This window comes from Harmonia axyridis, chromosome 4 (assembly GCF_914767665.1).
Source record: "Harmonia axyridis chromosome 4, icHarAxyr1.1, whole genome shotgun sequence".
NCBI lineage: Eukaryota > Metazoa > Arthropoda > Insecta > Coleoptera > Coccinellidae > Harmonia > Harmonia axyridis.
Genome location: NC_059504.1, coordinates 9,943,614 through 9,971,281, shown reverse-complemented (window position 1 = coordinate 9,971,281; position 27,668 = coordinate 9,943,614). Strand labels below are relative to the sequence as shown.

At 33.0% G+C, this 27,668-nt stretch overlaps 2 protein-coding genes across 16 annotated transcripts in view; one reads left to right on the top strand and one right to left on the bottom strand.

The window, feature by feature from the left end:
- LOC123678955 (coiled-coil domain-containing protein CG32809) overlaps nt 1-27,668 on the top strand; it is a 128,391-nt gene that overhangs the window by 93,993 nt on the left and 6,730 nt on the right. For 4 of the 14 annotated variants that reach the window (XM_045616236.1, XM_045616233.1, XM_045616246.1 and 1 more), the window contains 13 exons: nt 12,816-12,939; nt 13,903-14,028; nt 15,091-15,199; nt 17,481-17,612; nt 18,147-18,259; nt 19,062-19,112; nt 20,095-20,151; nt 21,183-21,272; nt 21,456-21,518; nt 23,341-23,619; nt 23,850-24,066; nt 24,127-24,282; nt 25,782-25,896. In XM_045616236.1, the coding sequence (XP_045472192.1) occupies nt 12,816-12,939; nt 13,903-14,028; nt 15,091-15,199; nt 17,481-17,612; nt 18,147-18,259; nt 19,062-19,112; nt 20,095-20,151; nt 21,183-21,272; nt 21,456-21,518; nt 23,341-23,619; nt 23,850-24,066; nt 24,127-24,282; nt 25,782-25,896 (1,632 nt within the window). Of the gene's footprint in view, nt 1-12,815; nt 12,940-13,902; nt 14,029-15,090; nt 15,200-17,480; nt 17,613-18,146; nt 18,260-19,061; nt 19,113-20,094; nt 20,152-21,182; nt 21,273-21,455; nt 21,519-23,340; nt 23,620-23,849; nt 24,067-24,126; nt 24,283-25,781; nt 25,897-26,996; nt 27,047-27,668 lie in introns of all 14 variants that reach the window. The other 10 variants (XM_045616247.1, XM_045616241.1, XM_045616235.1 and 7 more) reach the window with 10 other exon arrangements.
- On the bottom strand, nt 272-8,739 carry LOC123678960. Of its 2 annotated transcripts, XM_045616252.1 has the most exons (6): nt 8,514-8,739; nt 8,304-8,440; nt 6,742-6,946; nt 6,468-6,573; nt 2,885-3,090; nt 272-931 (listed from the first exon to the last, which is right to left on the bottom strand). In XM_045616252.1, the coding sequence occupies exons 3-6, from the start codon at nt 6,892-6,894 to the stop codon at nt 317-319; spliced, it is 1,080 nt and encodes a 359-aa protein (XP_045472208.1). In that variant the 5' UTR covers nt 6,895-6,946; nt 8,304-8,440; nt 8,514-8,739; the 3' UTR covers nt 272-316. The 2 variants fall into 2 exon arrangements, with proteins under 2 accessions (XP_045472208.1, XP_045472207.1); XM_045616251.1 differs by having other exon boundaries at nt 8,304-8,739.

The following is a 27,668-nucleotide window of genomic DNA, read 5'->3' as shown; positions in this document are numbered from 1 at the left end:
GAAGCCATCTCAGATACTGGAGTTTATAAGAATTCTGGAACTGGAAGGCGAGCTGTAGATCACGTAATAACGATAATAGCTCTGATGGGGAGCACAATAGAACATTAGGTCTGGAAAACTCTTTGATCGTCAAGAACCTTCAACTAATTAATCATTCCTCAATTCCAACAATGAAATGAAGTACATAATATCATAAATAAAATCAGTTTAATACAAAAATAAACATTTATACAAAATATTTAAATAAATAAATTAAACATTGTCCAGAATAGTTTCGTCATGATTTTTTCAGGCTCTAACCATACGTTCTCCATTTTCAACAGAATGGCTCAACTTGTTTCAATATGGCACCACCGAACACCCTCACTTTCGTCTCCCTCCAATTCACCAACACTTTCTCTCCTCTAAGAGGAGCCCCCTTTCCAATCCTACAGTTCCTACTCATCTCAACCAGAATCATCCCCGTTGATTTGTGGTTTTCACTCCCGAACACATCGTTCGTACCTGGATACGTCTGGAACGCGAACAATTCATTTCCAGGATTAATCCTGACGGTTCTCCCTGGATTAATAGGTGTGCGGGTTTTTATTGCGAATTTATTGTTTTTCACCGGTGAGAAATACGCGGCCGCCCACAGTGGCGGGGAATTAGGGGCGAACGCGTCGAAAATCCCGTTTGGTATGGAATGTGGTGGAGGGGGAAGATATCTGTTGGATCCTGGCGTCGAAACTGATCGGCGCTTGCGATATCCTTCGAAGGCGCGTATAGGCATCGAATATCTGGAATATCTTTGGATCTTTGAAGTGGCCGAAAGGACGAAATTGAACCCGAAAATCTCGCCTTCGACGCCGTCCTCCAGGCCCTTGTTGAAATCGGTATACTCTTGAGCGATAACGATGTCACCTCCTGCTTTGATGATCAGCCCGGTCAACTGAAAAAAATGAAACGATAGTCAAAACATGGTTTTAACGAATTTTATGGATGACCGTAGACAAAGACGTCTAAAACACTGATGTGCTCACTCACTCTTGAAAAACCTCAACATTAAAGTGACGGCGTTTGAAAGGACCAGCCTTCTTAGATTTTGTTGGTATTGATTCCTTTCAAATTGATTTCCGCATCGTTTCAAGGTTGAATTGAAAGTCGATCAACTTTTGGCAACTCCTCAGAGTAATAAACATAGATAGGGGGAGCATATGTCATTTTTAGTGAGCAAATTTGGTTCCCAACATAAACTATCAAATTTGACATGAAGCGCGCGGAAATGAAAACATATCAGTGATACGATATTTCACTCAACTCGCGAGTTTCACAAAGAACGCAATTCTTATGTTCAATTGTGAATCAAAGTTTCATATTAACTCAAAATATATTGAAATGAATACCTAAATATGTCAGAAATTCAGAAAACAAACTTCAAGCAAAAGCTGCCAAACCTTGGATTCCAGCAGGTAGATACAGAAAATAATAAATATTCTGCTTATTATAAATTCGACAATTAGAATTAGATTCCTTATATTCAAATTTGCATATTTGATCGGGAATCACTGGAAATAAATATATTCCATTCAATATAATATACATTCATAACGATATAGTAAAATTGTGGATTTGAAAATATATTACAATCCGACAACGTAATCTAACCATGTTGGAGATATGTAAAAATTGAGTATATTTCCTCTATCTATGTCTATTACTCTATGGACAAAACCAAAATATTCAACCTGAGTCGAGTGGATGAAATGTTTTTGCTGTCTAAAGTACATGATGTTTCATTTTAAAATTTATGAATTATTTGTGACCCTCATACTAAAACTTGAGGGTTTTCCAATAATAGTTTAATTCTGATTATTACGCTATCTGGGCAGCTTTCATATTTAAATCTGTCGTCTTTCAACATTTGACAAGTTGAAACTACGTCATTACTGAAAATGGTATGATACACACCTCAACAAAGCAATGAAATTGTTAAAATTCACTACAAAAATGATGGAAATTTTGCAGACACAAAACTGAAGCATTTTACAAGCACTGCTTAGTTGTTGTTTCGTCTTGATGGGGATAACATTGAAATTGTTGCATATGTATTTTGTACTATATTTAAGCACATTGTAATTGTGGTTGGAATGTCAAATAAATTGAATTGAATTGAAATTGAATTTTTGGGCAGCCTTTTTCGTGGGTAATAGTGGAACTGGTAAAAAAATTTGAGCTGTTGTGACAAGTTAGTGATGTGAAGAATCGAAACCGTTTGCGACGATCAAGAACAATTGAGAATATTGCTGTTGCAGCCCATAGTGTTGACAAAAACCCAGGTTTGTCGATTCCTCGTCGATCTTGGGAATTGGGCTATTATTATCGATTTTTTTTATGGCCGGAATTGAAAGATATTTTCAACAAGAGGGCGCTACGTGGCACGCCAGCAAATCCACCATCGCAATTCTGCAAGGAAAGCTTTCTCGATGAGGTGATCACAATTGGCCACTGATGAGATCTTGTGATTATATTTAGAATCTTTTCGTTGAGGCTAAGAAAGGTCTATGCCAATATGCTCCACGATCGATATAAGCCCTTTAAGATGGAATTCGTGAAGTTATCGAGAACATACAGCCGCGAATGTGCGAATTGGTCATGCAATATTTGTATAAAAGAATATATGGTGCTTCAATCTTAGCTGTGGCTGCCATTCAGCTGATATCTTTCGAAATTCTTCCTCTTCTCAATGAAACAAACATCATTCATCAATTTCTCTTGATATGTAATGTTTTCTTTCTTTAATATCAAAATGAAATCTTCATTGGAAAATCCTCAATAATATGGGGATTAGCTTATAAAGTTAGCGTATAGTTCTTTATCTGTGTATCGTAGAGAATTAAATTACCCTTGGAGCACGTCCTTTAAGTCTCTTATCATTGATGAAAACTTCCCAAGTGGCCGACGAAGAATCCCACGATTGGCAAACATGATACCATCGATGTTCCCTGAATTGCGTGGGAATTTCAAAGACAGGAACGCCATGAAGTTCGAGATTCAGGGACTTCCCACCAGGGGAAATCCAGACTCTTATTAGACGCTCTTTCTCATTTCCTGAAAAAAATACAAATAATATAATTCAAAAACAAACTTCAACAATTCCTCCTATTAGATTGGGTTGTCATTTCACTATCCTTCAACTACAGAGATCCAAAAGATTTTATAGCATCCTCTTCTAAAGGGTGTTTTTTCAGAGCTATAGAACTTTAAATTGCAGTAAAACAACGATGGATTATTCGATTGACATGAATTTTAATTATCCGCAAGGTAATCTTGTGGCATTAAATTTTAAATATGATTTCTGGCATATGACCGCCACGGCTGGCTCGGATGTAGTCCAAACTGGACGTCCAATTTTCAATGACTTTTTACAACATTTGTGGCATTATATCGGCAATAACACGGCGAATGTTGTCTTCCAAATGGTCAAGGGTTTGTGGCTTATCCGCATAGACCAATGACTTTACATAGCCCCACAGAAAGTAGTCTAGCGGTGTTAAATCACAAGATCTTGGAGGCCAATTCACAGTTCCAAAACGGGAAATTAGGCGGTAACCAAACGTGTCTTTCAATAAATCGATTGAGGCACGAGCTGTGTGACATGTTGCACCGTCTTGTTGGAACCACAGCTCCTGGACATCGTGGTTGTTCAATTCAGGGATGAAAAAGTTAGTAATCATGGCTCTATACCGATCACCATTGACTGTAACGTTCTGGCCATCATCGTTTTTGAAGAAGTACGGACCAATGATTCCACCAACCCATAAAGCGCACCAAACAGTCAGTTTTTCTGGATGTAACGGTGTTTCGGCATACACTTGAGGATTAGCTTCACTCCAAATGCGGCAGTTTTGTTTGTTGACGTAGCCATTCAACAAGAAGTGCGCTTCATCGCTAAACAAAATAAAATGGACGTAGTGCGCGATACGTATTCCGCACAGAACCATTATTTTCGAAATGAAATTGCACTATTTGCGAGCGTTGTTCAGGCGTGAGTCTATTCATGATGAATTGCCAAACCAAACTGAGAATATATCACTTGACAGCTATTAAATCGGTCGCCATCTTGAACAGTAATGCCATTTTAAAGTTATATACCTCGAAAAAAACACCCTAAATTTTCATTATCTACTGAAGACTCAAACTTTTGTGATAATTCCTAATTATTCACAAAAATTTTCGAATTCTATATGAAATATACAATATAATGGAGAATATGAGCCATATACCAATATAAATTTCCTAATCGCATTTTCTCTTTCTCAATAGTATTTTAATTTGATATGTATTTCATTTGAATTTAATATGTGAAGTCTTTCATCCTTTATTGTTTTTTTGTATTGATATATAATATAGTACCTAGATAAGTTTTTCCTTGCTCTTATCTAAGCTTAGATAATAAATCATCGATCAATGATTGATTCTGACATTATATCACTGGATTATAAACATTGAGAGCTTGAAATTTAAAAAATTCCAATCAGATTAACCAGGTCAAACACTAAGATAGTATGTAAATCAACAGATTTCAGAGAAGTTACACTTTTAGTCAGCGTGTATGCATTTATCTTATAAGGCAAATCACTATAAAATTCAGATTCTTGAAATTGTCTCGTTAGCAACTCTCAATCACTTGCGTAACACAAATTTTCCTCAGTATACCCACCAGACATAAAAACCTTGAATGACTTCTTGCGAATAATTGAGGAATCAATTATTGAGGTAATCGAAATGAATCTCTCCTACATTACTTTCACCTGATGAGGCACAATGTCAAGAACACTATTGCGCAACAGCATGAACCGCATTAAGAATTCAGGATATATCATTTAATTATCTACATTTTGATGATCGTTTCGCCTTTCTCAATGTTGCATGTCCGTCTAAATATTCGGAGATAATATGGTGTCAAACTGTGAATTTTATTATATGCTCATCAGCATTGCTAACAAAATAGTTGTTAGAATACAAAATAATCTGTAACTTTCTATGAAATTGAAATGCATGAACAATTGTTCATGATTGGTACAAATAATTCACATGCATAATTTAGGATTCAGTCGACTATGTCATAACGATTGTATAAGGTATTTCCTGTTTTGTGGAAGTAAATTTAATTGATATAATTCCTAGATTTAACTAGAAATGAACAAAATTCTTGAAAAATAAAGTGTAACTTTGATCTCTATAAATTTATTTGGAAAAATCCAAATATTATTATATGTAACGGGTGTTTTTTTCGAGGTATATAACTTTAAGTTGGCATTACTGTTCAAGATGGCTACCGATTTAACAGCTGTCAAGTGATTTATTCTCAGTTTGGTTTGGCAACTCATCATGGATAGACTCACGCCTGAACAACGCTTGCAAATAGTGCAATTTTATTTCGAAAATAATGGTTCTGTGCGGAATACGTATCGCGCACTACGTCCATTTTATTTTGTTTAGCGATGAAGCGCGCTTCTGGTTGAATAGCTACGTCAACAAACAAAACTGCCGCATTTGGAGTGATGCTTATCCTCAAGTATATGTCGAAACACCGTTACATCCAGAAAAACCGACTGTTTGGTGTGCTTTATGGGCTGGTGGAATCATTGGTCCGTACTTCTTCAAAAACAATGATGGCCAGAACGTTACAGTCAATGGTGATCGGTATAGAGCCATGATTACTAACTTTTTCATTCCTGAATTGAACAACCATGATCTGTGGTTCCAACAAGACGGCGCAACATGTCACACAGCTCGTGCCACAATCGATTTATTGAAAGACTAGTTTGGTGACCTCCTAATTTCACGTTTTGGATCTGTGAATTGGCCTCCAAGATCTTGTGATTTAACACCGCTAGACTACTTTCTGTGGGGCTATGTAGAGTCATTGGTCTATGCGGATAAGCCACAAACCCTTGACCATTTGGAAGACAACATTCGCCGTGTTATTGCCGATATACGGCCACAACTATTGGAAAAAGTCATCCAAAATTGGACGTCCAGATTGGACTACATCCGAACCAGCTGTGGCGGTCATATGCCAGAAATCATATTTAAAATGTAATGTCACAAGATTATCTTGAGGATAAATAAAATTCATGTCAATCGAATGAACCATCGTTGTTTTATTGCAATTTAAAGTTCTATAGCTCTAAAAAAACACCCTTTATCTGTAGCAGACCAAAGATCATATAAGAAAATGAATGTAATGACTGAAAAGTTGGTTTTGATTTTCTCATGGAGAATCTGATGTGCTTCATCTATAATATATTTAGGGCTGAAAAATCCTCTGAGACTCCCATTTCAATTCTACATAAACGAATGAGAAGATGAAACCTATGAAATTTTTTGTAGTAGGTAAAATCTAGTGTTAACTTTTTTCAATATTTAATTCTTAAAATAGAATTGAAATTCATAGAATTAATAATTTTTTTTTTACTTACTAGAATATGATAAAAGGGGATGAGCATGAGATAAATCATAACTCTTCATCCAAATACAAAAGGTGTATTCTGTTATGGAAGGTACATTTTCCGTATATCGCAGAAACTGAAACAGAAAATGAATCGGTCTTTCATCCCTTTCACTATTCAAATATCAATTAATAATAAATGAATCAAATTAACACAACTATAATACATAATTTTCAGCTGATGCAAGATTTCAAGTCGAATTTCTAAAATTGATTTGTTACGATAATTTTCTTGTATTCCTCACCTGAATATATCCTTTTTGTGTGAGTTGAACTTTAGTAAGTTTTTCATTAGAGATGCCATTTTTCCATATTCCATTATTATATATTGCACTGCTCTCATGGAATTGTAATCCAATGAATATTGAAATGAAAACATAGCATGAACTACCAATCATACTGTTGAGTATTTAGATTGTATCTTACAGAAATCGGGAAAAGTTGTCGTGGCTGAAAAATTGCGAAATTTTTATAATAGTGGATGAAGCATCTATGAAAACAGGATATTGAAGGATCAAATATTTGATTTTTCCCGTTACATTTGATATTGATAATAAATTTCATTTCATATTAGCATCTTGATCCGAAAACTATGTATCATTTTTTGGTTTGTTATTCTTGATAATAAACCTTTGGAATCGATCAAATTATATTCACAGTTTACATTTTCGAATGTATAGACTCCAAAACCGTAGCTTTTTTGAAAACTCTAGGTGTTATTTGCATGAAATTGAGTACAAAAATCCACTTCGATCCTCCTAGAACATGTTTAATGAACTTCTGAAGAAAATCTATTAAAAACTAGAAAAACAATAACGTGTGTACTGTTAATGCCAAATATCAACACGGCAGAACATGTAATAACGAAAATATTGAGTTCATTTTTTTCAATATTCTTCTTGAATTTTCTATGGTTTTTATGATGTGATCAGCGTGAAATTGTCATTGTATTGTATACCAACATGCAGAATCTCAACTCCTTCGGTTGTGTAGTCTAGTCACGGAAATAGTAATTTTCATGGTTCTGGTTAACAGAAAATTTTCAATGAGGCTTGAAAGTGATATACATAGGTATATTCAAAGGCAAATTCTCACCTCGATTGAATTTGAAATTTTGGAATTGATATTGATTGATCATATTTTGTCCAGAAGTGTCCATGTTTCTAGGACGGATGGACAGTGAGTTGAAGCTCATCATTCGAGACCATTACTGGTTCAGAATTAAAAAATTACAGATATTGTGACGCAACCTAATAAAATACAAATGAGAATGCTTGAAAAATAAAATCTCCTCAAAGTTAACAACAAATAATCATTAAATTAATGAGTGACCCCGGATTGCAATTATGAAGCTAAATATTCATTAAATTTCTGTTTCTTGATATTTTTTCTTCTTGTTTCCAAATATTTTACGTGAAGTAGGGAATGATAAGTTATATTGTAAAATTTGGCGGGTTTGTGTGCTACATCGCAAATACTGCATTGATAGTATTAAAAAAAAATGAAACATTACCACATTTTTTTTTTTGAATTGTTCGTTATATTAATGAAGAGACGAAAGATTGGTAAACTATCCAAATCCTAACCTAATGAAACTAACAATATAGAATTGAATGCAAAATGAGGTCAAAAGAACAATAAAATTTTTACTCTTCGACCAAAATTACAGACCAGCATTAGGAAAAATCAAAGAAGCTTACATTCTAGTAAAAAGAAAAAAAACATAGACTAGGAATATTATTTGGGACAGGAAATATAACACAAATTGAGTAGACTATTGTCAAAATGAAGCCTAGATATAACTCACCTATATTTCCAACCGAAAAAACAAAAACACACTTTCACGAAAAACTCAGCACATCAACATCCACAGCATCCTAAATCTAGCACTAACATTATCGGAAACCGGTAGAACATCCCAACGTATCATTCATCTCTTCCATCCTGTAACATATCCATTCATCAACTCGAAGATATGTGAGGTATTAATTTGTTCAGCTCGCGAGAATGGTAGTACCTCAATGTTCTTTCAGTCTTTCCACTGACGTAACATTACTGGTCGTATCCCTGTCGTGATATTCGACTAATTCCTTAAAAAATAACTCACGAACAATATCACTGTCACCTGGTGGACAATGAAAGTTGCAACGCGTCAAGCAGATACAGAACGAAGGATCTTATTGGCAACACATGAATTCTTCATCATTTTTCTTCGAACGTCGTGACTGAATCAATAGCATATTCTGTTTTATTTTTTATCGAATTTCTAGAAGATTCCCTACTGCTCGTATCCCTACTGAAGATTTCTCTTATTTCCTATTCACCTTTGTGTCGGCATATGCATATTTTATATGGAAGAATAACACATATTTCATGTCATATTGCTTGAAATGATATGCTGGTATTTGTTGCGAATCATTTCCGATCGATATATGAATTTCCACACTTGGTGAAATTGAAAACTTTGTATTTCTCTTTGAAATCAGTTCCACGTGTAACTGTACATAATTTCATGGTGAATACATGGTGAAGGGAGACAGAAAATAACAATTGAATTTAATAATGCTTTTTATTTCGGAGATACAGGGTGATTTATTAATTTCAATGGAAAATTTATTAGCCATAGGAACCGCACCATTCAATTTTTTAATGAATTCAGTCCTTACTTGATGAATATCAGTGTAATAAAAATAAGCACTTTTAATTTCCACGGTTTGTGGAATTTGAAAGTGTTGATTTTCATCGAATTTAACAAATACTTTTCAAATTTGGCTATTAATGCCATCTCAGGCTAATATAGTGCTAATATGAACCACATCAAAAAATGCAGATGGATATTTTGATACACCCTGTGTTGAAAAAAACATATGGGCTTTCAGCAGAAAACAGTTGAATTTAAAGTTGTTTCATAGGAAAATTGTACCTTTTTATTGATTGTTTCAATTACGTAGATCACGAAAATGCTTGTAGTTTGGCTATTAGTTCATTATTTCATGAATTATAGGTATTAATCTGAAATTTAAAAAAAAAAAATTTGATAATTTTCTCGAGGCTGCCACCTCTCCTCGACGCAAGCTACACGCTTGAAACCTCTTCATATTTCAGATCAGAACTCTATCTCTGAAAAACATTTTCATTTGAGGGGTCTAAGACAAATATTTCACGAGATATAACGGTTCTTGGATAGAGATTAAATTTTTACTGTTTTTTCTACTTCAAATTTCCTGAAAAATGTGAGGTCTACGAAAAATCGGTGAGCAGTGTCAGAATAAACGATCACTAATCACCAGAATTTCGAACCCGAATTTTTTTGTCGAGAAATTTTGTGAGAATTTTCCATACCTTAGAAAATTTAAAATAATTCAAAGTTCCTTCATGGGAATATTGTACCTTTTTATTGATTGATTCGATTACGTAGATCACGAAAATGCTCGCAGTTGGGCGATTAGTTCATTATTCCATGAATTATTGGCATCAATCTGAGAATTTCAAAAAAAATTTGAAAATTTTCTCGAGCCTGCCACCTTTCTTGGACACAAGCTACACACTTCAAACCTAGATCAGAACTCAATCTCTGAAAAACATTTTCATTTCAGGGGTCTGCGACAAATATTTTACAAGATATAACGACTATTGGAGAGATATTCTATTTTTTCTTTTTTTCCCAAATTTCGAGTTCAAATTTCCTGGAGACTGTGAGTCTTACGAAAAATCGAAAACTATCATCCAAGTACCCTCCGAATCAGATCTACCCTCCTTAATCAAATCATATTCAACAATATCAAATTTTCTTTGTAATATTGAAAAAAATTCGTCTCAGTCATTGCATAATTGAATCATCTAAACTCAACTTCGTCTTGATTTTTTTATTCTTACAAAATAATGAAGCGACAACATTATGAAAAACAAACTCTGCTTCGAAAGATTGTTTTTTTGAAAAATCTCCCTCCAAATTATTTTGATTCCCTATAAATTAAACTGAAATTATCATTTTATCGATTCGAAAACTCAACAATTTTTCCGTCGAAATTCAATAATCCAAAATGCTCACGAAACACCAAATAAACGCTGTAAACGCACTAATTTCTACTGAATAATATAGAATTCACCAGCCCTCAAATTTACCTTTCTCTTTTTTTCTCTCAATATCAACATTCATCAATCATTGAAATTCATAAAAAAAGTACGAAAACTCTTTCCGGAAGTCTTGGTACAAGCCTATTAACTGGGTTGAGTGCGTGAGCTTGTAATGAGTGATAATTATTGTTTTCTTCATGTAGTTTGGAATCAGTTATAAAAGTGCAGTCATGGAAGAACTTTCAATCAACAGTAATTCGAGTCATTTATGTGGTATGAATTTTTTTTTGTTTTCACTGAATGTAGTTTGAGGCAACGTAATTGTTTCAGAATAAGAAATTTAGAACTTTCGTGAATTGTAAAATCAGTTTTATTCTTTGACTTCATGATTTATAATCAGAATCAGAATGTAAGCTCCCAGCATTTGCTAGGGCTTTTCGTTAAATTGACCGATTTAAAAAAAATTTTAATCGATGTCTAAAGAATTATTTATTGTTGGATATTCCAAAAAATTATCGTATAATCAATAGCAATAAAACATCTCCAACAACGCAATTCACTTTCTAAACATAAATTAGAAATAAGTGTTTAACACAGAAAGACTGAGATGTCGACACAAATAGTGGAATTTCATAAAAAATCCTAAATCACGATGACTTGACCATAAAAGTATGCGTACGTTGTTGGAGAAAATTTAGATGACCTTTCACAATGAATATTCAGGTTGTGGTCCAGTCCTATTAGTCAGCTTCTTCATTATGTAAATCGAGAATAAAACGAATTGGTGATTTCTTCTCATAAGAAAACCGCCCACTTTCCTTTCTTTCTACCTCATTGTAATGAATTTGAAACCTTTCCAAAACGGTATTATTTTGCGGGCTTGGTCTAGAGAAAAAATGAATTCTAATATTTATTTCAAGAGCGCAATGTATATTCGTAACTCGAAAAATAGAGACCTATTTACAGTTCTGTGCTCTCCAAGGGATTATATGACGCATAAATGAACAAGTGCTCAAAATATTCTGACTTCACGTCATTGCTTTACTATCTTGACGGTCGAGCAACGTTGGGAGAGGTCAGGGTTTGCATAGGTGTCCACTCGATGAAAACTAAGTTGATAAATTAGATGAATATATTCATTTGGGATAGAGAAATACAAAAAATATCAATTCCACACAACACAGCATGTGTAGATGTCATCTCAGAATTAGGGGAGGAAATTGAAACGAGGCATCATACATTTCAACGTATGATACCAGAGCACAGATTAGATAAAAACCTTAGCAAAACTCTGTCTCCCAATATAGCTCAGTGACTGGTTTGTGTTTTTGTTTACAGAATGCATAAGCTGACATATTTATGTTGAAGGCTTCCTCTTCATCCAAACAAAATCTTCTCCATCTTTTCTCTTCAGCAACGGTGGACGACTTTATAATTAAATCTGAAAACAAAAAAGAAAAGAACCAGAAAGGGAGTGATACATGTTAGTTTTCATTTTATTGATTTGAAGTAAGCGCCCCATTCTAAAATAGAATCTGAAACTGAATGGATAGCTTGGAAACCACCATAAAATTTATAAATTCGACAAGTATTCAACAAGTGGTCGATGGTTTCTTTTACACCACACTCGAATACTTAGTGGGCTTTCAATTGAATGCCATTTGGAGAGCATAATATTGCAACGACCATGATCAGTAGTCGATTTGAAATATACCAAATTGTCCTAGGAAGATCGGAACCTAAAACTTTCTCTGAAGGATCAACGATTGCTCTTTTGTTGAAGACCTTACAATAACTCCATTCCGAACGCCAAATTTCCTTGTCACTTTCATTAAATTGAAAAACGAGTATTAATCCATAAATGTTTGCGTGACTTTAATCAAGCAGTTCTAGTATCTGGGGGGTAAGATACAATTGGAAATAAGTTCGGGTAGAAATGAAATTTTTCCCAAGATTTCTCGACTGAGACATGTCTAGGAATATGAGGCTTAAGTATATGTGATACCACTGGTAACCAATGTAAAGGTGTAGATCTAATAGTTCCACTGATAATTCTCATAGAAACGTTAAGCTGTGCATAAATTTTATGAGCAGAGCACTATTGAACCAAAACAGAACAACAGTTTTCAACAGCAGAAAAAACCAAGGCCAAAGCTGATGAAAATGATAAACGTTTTTAAGAAATTGACGAAGTGATTCATTTCCCAAATATTCGAAAATATTAACTCTCATTTTTTTACAGGGTAGCTCAAGCAAAGCACCTTATTACATGGGTTCAACGACAAGTTTACCTAGAGGTACTTCACTTCTTCGCACATATACACCAGGGTCTCTGCCAGCCGACCGTTTGAAACCTTTGCCATCAGGTATGTCTCACTCTGTGTCTTTTCACTTTGGAATGGCTTTCAATGAAATTTGTGTAGGATATGATCTGTGGGTTGAGTATATGTTCAAATTGAATATATTGAGGTAGATGTGATTCATGACATCTTTCTAAGCATCGTCAGAGGAAACAGACTGAAGTGAAATAAAAAAAAATTGAAAATTTCATTTCAAGATATGGGATTGATTGTAATCCAGAAAAAAAAGCATTACCTCAGCTTAAACAGTTTTGGAAATGAAGTTGTTTATTGAATTGGAAACACTCTAAATAATTTAAAGCTCAAGTCCACCATAAAGCAATAAATATTGCACTGGTAATGTAACACTGCACTGAGTGAGCAGCATTACAAGTTGAATATAAGTTTCGTAATTTAGTTTTAGCATAAAAAAAGTTTCAATTCAGACATCCGCAACACATAATATATCGTACCATTTCACTCAATAAGTCTCATATTCGCTCCTTCGTCGCTCGTTTTCGAATTTCGCATTCGTGTTGGAATAGGAGCCCATTCTGCAACTTGTTTTAGAATATACTATTTGATGGGAAAAATACAAGCAAAGACTTTCATAAATGCTAATATTGAAGCCTGTTTTGGAAACAAAGGTGAATTTTGCGACAGAAAAATTTATTGAAAAATTGATTGAGCATTGGAGTATATAATCACGATGTTGACGAGTAAACTCGAATTTAAAAAAAAATGTGTTTTACTTGATAAGGCCAGGATTTATTGAGTGAAATTGAGGTTGGGATTCAGAACTCCTCTCTTATCACTTAAGTAATAAAAATAACAATGACATCTTTAGGAGTGATCTATCAAATTCTTCCTTGAAATCAATCCACTTAGTTAAAAAAAAGTTTTCTTCGATGGAGAGGGATGTCATGAATCTGTTTTAATCTTAATTGCCGTTGTAGATTAATTCATCATAAAATAGAGTGTTTTTGTAAGGTGCCCCCCCAAAACCTCAGCGTGCCTATGCCAGTGGTCCAACACGTCCGTCTGATGGTCAACTCAGACCTGCTGATCGATTCAATCCCTTTCAAAGGCCTGCTAACCCACTTTATACCGTTCCAGGTGGGTTAAAACCACCAACTTTGCATTATCTCGGTTGAAAAAGAGAACCAGAAACAATATAATAATCATATTATAGGCTCACCGGTTTCATCCTAAAAATGCCATACTCAGAAATATTAAAAAAAAATTAAAAACACAAAATAAAATAATAAGAACAACAAATAATTAAAACTTTCTAACGAATTTTAACAGAGGTTAGATTTCCTTATAGATGAAACCGGTTTTATCCTAAAAATGCCATACTCAGAAATATTAAAAGGAAAAATTAAAAATATAAAATAAAATAATAAAAAAAACAAATAATTAAAACTTTCTAACGAATTTCAACAAAGATTAGATTTCCTTATAGATGAAACATAACTACTTTAGTTAAGTTTGATATAAATTCCACCAATTTTCTGCTGAACAAAGTTTCCATCAACAGGTTGCTGGTATGGGTGAATGTGAAGTCAGAACCCTTTGAAGTAAATCAACACAAAAATATGAAATTACAACTTGTGAAATTCGACTTAAATGTAACAGCCTTAGCAGAAATAGGGTCAAGTTGTACTAAAATAGTCGATTGTAGAGTGTAGCACACCCTGTATATAATTTCTGAGTTTATTGTTTGATATTAAACTAGTTTGGATTGCATCGAATCTGTATCTCAGCTATTGGTCCTTGTTACTATTTATGCTTTTGAAATGTAATCATTACATTACACATAAAACCTACTTAAGCTTGATTTTATCTGGTTATATGTTCAACTGAGGTAATGGAGTGTATCATTTTATTTTATCCAAATATTCCTTTTATTTTCTCTTTTTCTTTTCGAAACCTCGCCATAATTGCTTTACATAAGTAATATACCCTTCGCGAAATTGTCGTGTAGTACAAATTATGCACGTAGAAATGTGTTTTCATATTTTTGTTAATGCATGATTTTAGACACTTCGTTGTTCATTCAAAATTTTCTTAGTGTTTCTGATATGCACTGTTGTGTGCAGTTGGACTATTCTTGATGCTATTATTAAACTGCAGGAGAAATTTTTCTCGATAATTAATGAATTTTTATCAATTTAGATGGTTATATGTCATCTCCAGAGAGAGGGTCTAGGTATGAAGATCCTTATTATAGCCAATACGGAACACGATCAGGATCCATTACACCAGTTATAGATGAGGAAGTGAGGTAAGGAATCAAAAAATTTAATCGCATTTCAATGATTTTGAGAAAAACACTGAACGCCCTGAATTTTCCGCAGTTGACGTTTTGGAATATATAGAATCCAATATATTTCAGAAAATTGACTAACTTAATGAAATTGACAATAAATATTGATCCGATTATACTCCATACACTATTTTTTTACCGAAAAGTCCTAGTGCCCATAGAAGTTTCTAAATTCCAGATTAATTACTTCAGGTTCGCGTCCCGCCACTGGCTATAAAATAAAATTTCTGTGAATTGATAATTTCATATTTTTTTCGTCGCGTGTTTGGATATTTGGATATTTTGAGTTGAAAGACCAAAAAAATAAACCTTAATACAAAATTTGCAGTGTCTTCCATTAAGTCTTCGTTCTTTCATTATTCAAGACTTTTTTTGGTGTTCTAGATGTCTGAAAGACTTGAGATTATGAACCTACAAATTTTCCAACTGCAATAAACTACATGAAACTAATTAATTGCCTAAGATGGCAGCTAATCTACATAGTTATAAATCGCAAGGAAGAATGTTTCTCAAGTTTTTCTGCTTCATTAATCTGATGTCCATTGTTATTCAGTTGATGAATATTCTGCACTATTTCATGGAAAATTTATTCGGTAACGTCTTGAGAAAAGCAAATACGAAGAAGCTTTTCTAATCGCGAAACATTATGAAGAAAAATTGTATTTATATTGTGTGGAACTAAATGGTATTGCGGGTATTATAGCATGAGAAGAAATATTTTCGATATTATATCATCAACAATATTCTTGAATTTCTCACAATATGTTTCAACGAGAAACCAGAGAAACCGTAGGCTATAAATGCTATTCTTTTTTTAAATGTCTTCGACATTCCAATTTTGAGCAGAGTACCTTATGGTCTTAAATGTTTGGGTGTGATTCACTGATGAAGATTTCGAGGTCATAATCAATAATGTCCGTCCGCCGGCCAACGTGTATTCGGTAGTTCTCCAACGAAATTCTAGAGACTTGAAATTTTCAGTGTAGGTTCAGGATTTTAATAACCCGGTTATGTTAATGGCCAGAATGTGCCTCTTGGTTTCGGAGCTATACGAATTTTTTTCAATATTTTGAAGAATTACCATTCGATCCAACTTAAATTGAGAAATCAGTTGCGTTGAGAACTATGTAAAATTTCGTGTGGATCGTATAATTGAGAATTTAAAGGGGAATTTTTTCATGAAATCTGATTGTCAAAGATTCTGCTAAATCATCATAGTAATAAACATAGATAAAGGGAGGATATGTCTTTTTCAGTAAGCAAATTTTGTCCCTTACATAAACTATCAAATTTGACATGAAGCGCGCGGAAATGAAAACATATCAATGATACGATATTTCACTCAATTCGCGAGTTTCTCCACAAAGAACGCACTTCTTATATCCCATAGTTAATCAACGTTTCATATTAACTCAAAATATATTGATATAAATACCTAAATATATCAGATATTCAGAAAACACACCTCAGCGCGCCAAACGACGTGAAACAGCCGATGGCACTAGGAAAGCAAAAGTTGCCAAACCTCGGATTTCAGCAGGTAGATACAGAAAATAATGAATATTCTGCACATTATAAATTCGACAATAAGTAAAAATATCGGATTCCAAATAATCAAATTTGGATATTTAATCGGGAATCACTCAAAAAATATATTCCATTCAATATAATATATCTACATTCATAACTATGATATATAGTAGAATTGTGAATTTGAAAATATATCACAATCCGACAACGTAATATAACCATGTTGGGGACATGTAAAAATTACGTGTACTCCCTCTATTTATTTCTATTACTCTATGGTCAAATCTAACCGAAATACGATGTGCATATGAAGTTTTTTACTTTCAAAGGTGTGGCAGTAATAAAATGAACTCAAAAATTTTAAATAATCATGGAATTGATTCAAATATGGTTTTCCAATAGGGATGATAAAATTTGACATGGTTATAATGTGCACAATTTCCTAACATTTCTTATATCATTTGTAGGTTCTGCCATTTAATTCTGATTCGTATGGGAAAACCCTTTACGGATATAATCAATCCGTCATTACAAAATGTTTTGCCGTGAGCAAAATTAAAAATGTTGACGTCATTTAAAACGAAATAAGGTTATGATGAAAGATGCAAAATGCAACATATTATGCAAAACAACCGATGCAGATATCAATATTGCATCGCACTCATTTTTCCCAATGTATACTCATTAATGATACCATTCTTTTTGACAGTGACACAGAACTTCTTGAAGATTCGTATTCTTTATATGGAGTTAAACTTCCACCGGGACCAGGTACTGCCAGACCACCGCAGAGGATACCATTTGTTTCACCAGCCGCCACACCTGCTTATGATGCCACTAGGTGAGTTATATAACAGCTGATTCAAATAAATTAGTATTCTACACCCACAGTCATAAATGATAATGATTTGTATTCAATTTTTCATATGGTTTCAAAGTTTATTAAAAAAAAATGATATGAATTAGAATTTGAACAAGCGCGCAAAAGAAGAAAGGTCGTACCTAGTTCTCGTCGCCTATCTAGTTGTTAGTCACGTGGTTTTAGTGCTCTTGGTACTGCTCATTTTCGATTCAAGTACATTTACACAAACATATATAAATGCGGTATTCATGATCCCTAATAAGGGTGAAACCGGTATATCGCTATCCTCCCTTGATGACATGCATTCTCCATGGGTTACTTTCGATTATGATTCCTACGTAATGGCGTGGAGACCTTCTGTCTGACAATGGTTGTGTTGATGGTAATTTCCTATTGCTGATACATTAGATAACCAGATAAATAATTAATATCATACGATGATATTACTCGTTTGGAAATTGTACTAAATATTGTACTCATTTTTATTTTCATATATAAATATTTTATTTTCAGGATACGAGTAGAAAATATGGAGAGACAGTTGGCCAACTTGACTGGACTGGTGCAAAAAGCACTAACACAACCAGCCACTCATTTAACTGTTCCTGGAAGGGATGGTTATAGAGGTATTTTTCATTACTTTACAAACGGAATACAATGATTTTTTTTATATTTTACTAATCATTGTGTCTCTCAGTTGAAACTATCAACTCATAAAATTCCAATTCTATCTCATCCATCAGTCATGATCTTCATGTTTTTTTCAATGGTAGATTTAGTGAAGCATGAAATTCATAAAACTCTGTTCAAGTTGATGTATTCATTGCTCTCCTTAAGTGAGTAAGTAAATATATAAAAATACACAGTATGATCAGATAATCAAAAACATCCACTCAAACACGAACCACATAAGTAAACAAACGAGAGTTTACATTATTACGTATAGTGAATAAATATTTGGAGGAGTATACAATGTATTTACAATATTCCAAATATCATTACAACAAAGAAAATAAAAAATCTTAACCTTAATCTTTGTATCATCCACAAGAACTGGCGCAGCAGGTAAATCCAGAATATTTCAAGGGATACTTTAAACCAGTTAACTTCATTTGGAAGCATGAAGATATATCTTGATAGCAAAAAATTCAATTTTGAAGAAAACATGAAGATAAAAAGTGAATACATGAATTTTTGCGATAAAACTAGGTGAAATAATTCCAACAAAAAATCAATAATATGTGAGGTTATTCCTATAGAATAATGTATAAAAGTGAATGAAAAATATCGAAATTTTCCCATTCGTACTATGTTTTGTTATCATTCATTTATTCATGTATAAATTCTGCTTCGTTGAGAGGTTGCTCTGGCAAATGTTGCAATGCACTGTTTTTGCTAGTTTATGATTGCAAAGGTCACCATTTTCAGCATCAGATGAGTTCGATAAAAGTTCCAGCGCTAGTTCGACATCCTTACCAGGTTTGTATTGTCAATCTTCAAATATAAAAGGACAATTTGATTGAATGGATGGAGCCTCTTGTTTTGTATTTCAAGTCTTGCATGTAATGTTGCTTAATTCATCATCATTCCTAACAGGTAGGGTAGGTAGAATTTGGAACACACAAAGTACACTTTATGACAATTCTATTTCAACAACAGCTCAATTAGTCAGAAATTATTTTTTGGTATAGGTACCTTATAAGAGAAGAAATTATTGAGATATTTGAATAAGAAAGTTCATGTTGTATCATATGGAAAATAAATACTATTTTCATCGATGAGAAAACATTAAATTCATAAAAGGAGAGGTATAAGGACAAATTATTATAGGTATAAGAATGAATATAAAGATGTACTCTTGAGGCGTTGAATAATTCAATTCTGTTATACCCTACCGTCAATATATATCATTTAAGATCACGTAAATGAAATTAGAATTTTATAGTTATGAAATCTTATTCAGTTCTTAAAACTGTTTTCTTCTGATTCAGATTTTATTCATTACATAAAATGTGACTGTTAATTTCCAATCGAATCATTTTGATCCAAATGGAGATTCTGATTCAATGGTCCTTACTCTGTAATTTCAACCTTATTTCGTTTTTATTTTGAAAAGTCTTCTGTTTGTAATATTTAGATACTTATAATATACGGAAATTCAGATATTCGAATAAAATTCAAACAATAAAAAATATAAGGATCAATTTGTTTTTTGAAAGAAAATTAATTAGAATTAGTCAAATTAATCTCATTAAACCAATGATATTCATAATGTATGACCATTTCTTTGAAATTTGTTGAAATGATTCTCAAAAATTTCGAATACGAAAAAACAGTATATATAGGTAGCATGTTGCATGCAGCTTCATTGTGAATTATATGTATAAACCATCCTATCAAAATTGTCGAATTATAATTTTCATGAGACTATTAACTAAATGATTTTTATCTATGTTGGCAGATGACACGTATCTACGTACAGACAGCAAAGCACCCAAATTGGGTAAAAGTGGCTGTCGTAAGTTCACTTTTATACATTTTAGGCATGTATTTAATTTTTTCATTCACTTCGTCTGTTTACTCATTATTATGCATCTTTGAATCTTCAATAACCTTTTCGCTATGTTCTATATGCTCCTTTAATAATATATTAAGTATTATGTGAGAGTATCAAATTTAACCGATCTAAGGTCGATAGATCCTATCTTATCGTAATGCGCGTCTAACATTTTTGAACGATCCCAGTATTTTGTCCTAATTTAACGTAAGTAATTTCTATTTAATTACTGAAAAGTTGGATGTGGTATCCTTCCAAATTTTTTAAAACACATTCTTTATTTCCTAAAGAAGAATTTGATATACAAAATAGGTATTCACATTCCTCATAAAAATTAACATAAAAGATTCTTCATCTCCAATTCTACAACTGAATAAACAGTAAATAAGGTTTCAAATTAAAATGAGCGTGAAGAACCTTTCAAAAGTGAACCCAACTGAAATATTTGGTTATTTATAGGATATGTTCCGCTGATGGCTCATGAATAAATATTATAATGTTTTGTATTTTCGAACATTCTCATATCATGGCTTCTTAGATCTCACTGCTGTCTTTAAGAAATCATATTTTAAGAAATAAACTTTCTCAACGATGTGTTTTTTTGATAAATAAAAATTATTCACATATGTTTTAACGGATTTTTTGGGAAACCACTGATTCATGTAAGTCATTCCTCAAAAGGAACCCTGTATGGTCTTAAAAAATAAAATGTTAATTTATCACGAAGGCTCGCAAAAATTAATTATTATCTCTGATTAGAAGCGCCTAAGCATGGTCACATATTTCTCCAATACCACTTCTCTTATTCCCTTTTTTGACTCTCTCTAACTGATCAATTCCTATGAAGAAATTCTTTATAGTTTGCTTGTTAGGTAATAAATGGCCACATTTCAGTCTGATTATTTCCAATTAAAAATAAATTTCCTATTATCTCCCAAGCCTCAAGGCCCCTCAAGGTTTTTTGTAACTGTTAATTGGAATTTGTGTTCTAGATAAATCGGTTTCTTTCGAAAAATCGGTGTCTTTCAGTGATGAGCCCCCAGACATGAATTCTCCGATACAACACAGTCCTCAACATGCAGGTAACAATGAAATTTTAAGTGATTATTGAACAAGAAATGGTAGTTTTGCAACAAGACATTCCAAACCATATTAATTATGTGGGTAACTTTAAGGCTCTAAGCAGACAGAAATTAATGTTGTCGTTTTGAAATGAATTGGAAAGAAAGCTCTGGTAAACATAACAAAATTATAATATCTTTCAGCGGATTCTAAGCCTACTAAGCCGGCAATCAAATCTTCAACTCTGCCACGGATGTCTTCACAGGGTAAGATCAGGTGTTTTTACAAAAACACAAAGTAGACAGTGAAAAAAGTAGTCGTTGCATTATGTAGTTTTCTGAAGATTTAAAATCCAGTTATGGTTCAATACATACCAAACAGACTCCAGTGAAAATTACCATAAACATACCAAAATAAACTCTCTATTAGTAGTGATGAGGAATAATATGGAAATTGTTCTGAATTAAGTAACATAAAGAAATAATGGATATCATACTTGATGTAGGAAAATCAGACTTATTAATCGCAAGATCGCGTGTTATTTGAAAAAATGCGAAAGCCTTAATTTCTAATCTGTGGTCAGTTATAAGTGTTAATTCGTTTGGTGAAACTCAACCTCAAATTTTACACCAGTATATGTCCGATGTTTCAGAATTGATTGATGTTGATATAACTGAATTTTTTCCCAGATATTTTATTATAGAATGCAAGAAGATATCACTGATTTTCCTAGTACATAACATAATGTCCAATAATGAAGCTTGTACCAGAATGAAATCGAATAACTAAGAAATTAAAACTGCCTTTGAAATGAAAATTGCAATAAATTGAGTTTTTGTCGAAATCTGAAGAAAAATTTCAGCTCATTATGATAGAATATGATCGTATAAAAATATAGGTTGTATACGAAATGTTTAAAATAGCTTGGTTGTGATACTTGACTTAAGCGAGATCCGTAGAACTGATTTTTCGAAGCCTAATGTCAATCAAGAAAATATTGATCATTCATACATCACAACTTAATAATAATTATATATACAATATGGAAGAATGGTAAATAAAAAGTGTTTTATTTAATAAGCGGAATCTATGACTGAATTTGATATAACTCTGAGATTCACCCTGTGATTGTTTCACATTTTAACTACAGCTTAATTTGGATATACCTACAAACAAAATAGGTATTAGTTAAATATTAAATATTCATCTGTCCTCCCTATATCAGAAGTCAGTCATAATTTTGTGAAAGGTTCTATTTATTCAAATATAATAAGGAATAACGATGACCGTAAAAGAATGTCTGACTGGCAGTAATCTAGGATTAGGAGTTAACCATAAAGAAATGTAGAAAATAACGTTCACTGAGAAGATATTTCACCTCAAGAAGAATAAATGTTGTACAACCCAACCAAAGATAGCGACCAAGTGAAAACAGAAGTATTCAATGGAAAGCTAGCAGAAGCATTAAAAGTATTATGATTTATGATTATAATTGCTAATACTCTTCTAGTGACTGCAGGGAAGACTGCTTGGGTTTTTGAACGCCAGGTGTAACTTACCACATATATTTTGATGCTACTGCAGCCTTTCAATAAAATGCTGCTTGTTTTCATTTGGTTGTCATTGTTTATTTTTATTTTTACGATACTGATGAGCCTTTAAAAGATCGAAACCTGTGGTCAAATCTTAACCTAGATTTCTACCAGTCCGATATTCTTTCATTGACCTGAGGTGAAGGTACTTTTACTTACAAAGTAAAGCTAGATGAAGTTTATCTAGTGGAAAATGCCAAATCTACTAATGAAGAGTCAATATACTTAATTTTGTTGCCCTGCATCAGTACATCATTGTGATAATCAACATAATAACATTCTTCAACTAGTTGTTTTTTTCAGATAATGAAGAGTTATTTCAGAGTTCTATAAAATTTTCTTTGTAGTAAATGTCATGATCAAATCATGATCAGATCGCTTCTTTGTCTCAGGTATATTACTGGCAGTGGTTGGTTCTTCCCATTCCTACAAATGTATTTTTTAATTTTTCATCTCCTTATTAAAGTCGATGATTTTAAAGATTTAATTTTCGTAGATCGAGATGCTAGATTGAAACCGGCACCACCTCCAAAACCCTCTGCTCTTTCACCAGGTTACGAAAGTCGAAATATATACAGGGATCTGCAGCTTACGCCAGAGATGTACAACCAGCTGCGTACGTTGCAGAAAAAAGCGAAAGATTTGAGGGCTGAAGTTAGGAACTTGAGGAGGATGTCCCAGGCCCAAGCACATACTGTGCGGGAAACAATTAGAGACACCTTCATCAAGATAAGGGCTATGCTGATGGCTGGTGGGGATCAAATGTGGCAGGCTGGTGAGTAGTATTGCTTTGAAAAAATTCACCTAGTTTTTGGTGGCTCCAAATATCAGAGACAAAATGTACAAGTAATTATATGAAATATATAAAAAAAAATTTTCGGATAAACTCGAAACAATCATTCTGAATTGATGTGATAGATAAATATGTCTATGAAATACCAAGTTCAATGAAGATTATGTAAACACCTTCACGCATCCTTGAAATACATTCTTCTTCGTGAATAGGAACAGACCAAGAAAGGATACGATTGTCCAGAGACGAAGATTTGTACAAACAAGAAATGTTGAGGCTTGAAAAGGACCTCACCGAGCTAGAATCCACAGTTGAAGAGCTTAGAGGCAACGTGATCAATAGAAAAACGAGAGTCAACATGTCTGATGTAGAGAATATGGCACTCATTTTGAGCAAAAGTTCTAAGACGGTGGCAGACCTTAAACTTAGGTGAGTTTTTGATAAGTACCTAATTGCTATTATATTACTGATTATTTTGTCCCACTTAAGGTTTCCCAATCTTCAAGATACCATGAAGTCTTTCTTGAACTCCGAAATGGATAAAATGGTTAGAGAAGAAACGTTTTTGAAGGAGGAGCCTGAACGTTTGGAGAGTGCACTACGTAGATGTAAAAAATTAACTGGTACATTGGTAACTTTGAAAAGGTAAAATAACAAAATATTTTTTAACACTTGAATGTAGTTGTAGTTTATTTTCAATGAGGAAACATACGACTGATTAGTTTTCACACAATTTGAATCGAGGTAACAAAATTATAGAGAAAGCTATCAATAAGAAGATGAAAAAAAATGAAATACTATTAATCACACAAAGTTGACATAAAAAATAATATTATAAAATGATAAAAAGGAAATCGTACTAGCAGAAGTTAAGCTGAAAGGAAATGTGGTGCTATAAAATGAACATAAGCGTACAACTTTGCTTCCGCCATTCTTTTCTGAAATTCAAGGCAGATATAACGATTTTTGGAGGGAAATTAAATTTTTTCCCATTTTTCGAGTTCAAATTTCCTCCGAACCTTGAGCTCTATGAATAATCGGTGAGCGGTGCCAGAATTGACGATCTCTCATTAGCCGAATTTCGATCTCACCTGGAAAAATTTTTATACAAAAATTTTCGTAAAATTTTCCTTACCATTTCCTTAGAAAATTGAAAAAAAATGAAAGTTCCTTCATGGGAATATTGTATCATTTCATTGGTTGATTCGATTATGTAGATCATGAAAATCCATGCAGTTGGGCGATCAGTACATTATTTCAGAAATTATAGGTAAAAATCTGAAATTTTCGAGAAAAAAATTGATGATATTCCCGCGGCTGCAACTTCTCCTGGACGTCAGTTAAGCCCTTGAAATCTCAGTATGTGTTGGATCGGAAATAGATGTTTGAAAAACGTTTATATTTGAGGGGTCTGTGACGAATAATTTACTAGATATATCGATTTTTGGAGGGAAATTCAATTTTCTCCCAAATTTTGAGTTCAAATTTCCTCAAAACCGTGAGCTCCACGAAGAATCTCAGCACGTTCTTTTACTAATTGCGGCCTCACCATAGGTAGTTGAGAGCATTCGATGAGCTTCAGCCGCAGATTTCTTCATATCAAAGCAGAAAATTTAAACTTTTCGCAAATGACGAGAATTTAGCTCTCGAGCTGACATGTTATTCGGGAATAACTTTATGATGCAGGCATAAATCGACTAATACTACTACGATACTACCACTATAGTGACTTAATTAAACATATTGGCGATAATTCGTTCAAATTTAGCCTAAAAATGGCGGATGGGGACATAGAACCATAGAACTTAAGAATAAAATTGACTGAACCGAACTGACACTCGTCAAAATCAAAATTATTGGACCTGATAGTATTTGATTGTATATAAAACGAATTAATTTAACTGAAGAATACTACAGTAACAAAATAAAATGGGCCTTACATTTTGTAAAAATCCCAAAAATCAGGTAAATGGAGAATATAAACAAAAGGCCGCCATATTTAGGCTCAGCCAATCAAAAACGAGACCACGCTTGTCACCACTTTGGTTAATAAAGTCACTGTAACTACCACTTACATATTGCTAAACGACGGAAGCAAAGTTGTACACCTAATAATAATATCTGTTCTATTATGAATTTTTCAGACTTGCAAGTGTTCAAGAACAAAGATTGCCTGCGAATCCCGCTGCTGATGGTCGATTATCTCCCACAGCCTCAGAAACCCCTCCAATCACCCCAAGTTCAGCCACACAGAGCAAGGTACAAATTTATCCAATTTTTTGCATGCCTTGTGATCGTGAATCAATTTATATCAGTCAGTGAGATTTTTTTCAGGTAACAATAGCATCATTTAGAGATAAACTACCAATTATATAAATTGATTCTTTTTCAGCATAGCTCTAACCAAGAATTATGCGTTTTCAGATAAACGAGGTGATATACCTATATATAATGTAATGAGCATTTCCAATGTTACCTTAGCTATATTTGCCTCTACCTTCTCTGTTCATATTTGTAAAAATTCACCTCTTGCATATACCAGTGTTTATGATTCACTGAAAGTGTTGGTATAACTAAAGGTTAAGTGGTTTGAAATTTTATCAAGAGCATTTTTGCAAATATGATTACTAGCATAGGTTTATATTGCTGTAGAGCGCAAGTTAGATGTCCCCAAAAATCCTTTCACTGAATATAACACAGGAAAACCTTTCGATGTGCACACCCCTTGCAATTCTTGAGGTTGAACATTGTGCAAATCATACTTTCAAAGCGAACAAGAAGATGAAAACCAGTTCAAATACTTATCGTTCAATGATTTAGATACACATGAAATGTTGCAAAAATGGCGTAAAATAACATGAAATATCGAGTACAATTTTTGTACTCATTATTTTTTTACGTTCATGCAAAAACCAACAGAAACAGGCAAAAATAAAAGACAAATCAAATGTAGGTATAATACAAAAATATTTAATAATTTATTTGAATTGAGAAAAAAAGAAACTAATATAATTATTTGAGGACAATTTTTTTTACAAGAACAACAATGTTTTTTGCATGAATGTGGAAAAACCATAAGTTTTCCTTCTCGATCTTAATAAATTCAATTCAAATCTAAACTGAAAATTATTTTGAAAAATTCCATTTCAAAATTTTTTATTGTGAACCTAATAAAATTTTCAATTATTATGTGATGAAATACAAAAGAACTCAAATTTTACTTGAGCTGGTTCTCATATCTGAATCATTTCGGTACCTCCGCGCCCCACAAAAAAAAACTCAAATGGATACATCCACATAGTTTCGTAGAAATTGTTACCGGCTCCACTGAAATTATTTTTTTTTTTATTTTCATTCAGTACGACTGGAAGTGGAGCTCCAACTTCAAGGAGGCTATTACCACTAACGAGTAAAAAATATCTACGTTTTCAAATGCTTGCATTTTTTTTATCAGTCGTACGTGGTTATGTTCTTGATATGGAGCTGTTCATTCGATATTTTAGCCTGTAACTTAAGATGTTTTCATGATTTATTGGTCTTCTTTTTGCACCATCGGCACCATTCATGCAGAAAATTAATATACCTTCATTAGTTCGATGGAATCTAAGTCTATGAGGATCTTAGCTATATTTCATTTAATTTTATTTCATTTTATTTTATTTTATTTTACTTTATTTGACTTCATTTTATTTAATTTCATCTTATTTCATTCTTTTTCTTTTTATTTCATTATATTCAATACTTCCAACGTCATTTCATATTATTTTATTTAATTCTATTTAATTTTATTTTCTTTTCATTAATTTCATCTGATCTGAGTTCGTTTAAGTATTTTTTGATTCATTCGTACTTTTTCTAATTGTGTGTTACATTTTAATCACTTTCAGTAAATGAAGGCTTCTTTGTTGAATTCATATTTGTCTTGTAATTTTGTTAACCTCATCCTGAGAAACGCTTCATTAACTGCATCTTTTCTATCTACATTTAATCTCTTTATTTTGATACCATCCAACTAATGAGGGATATATGAA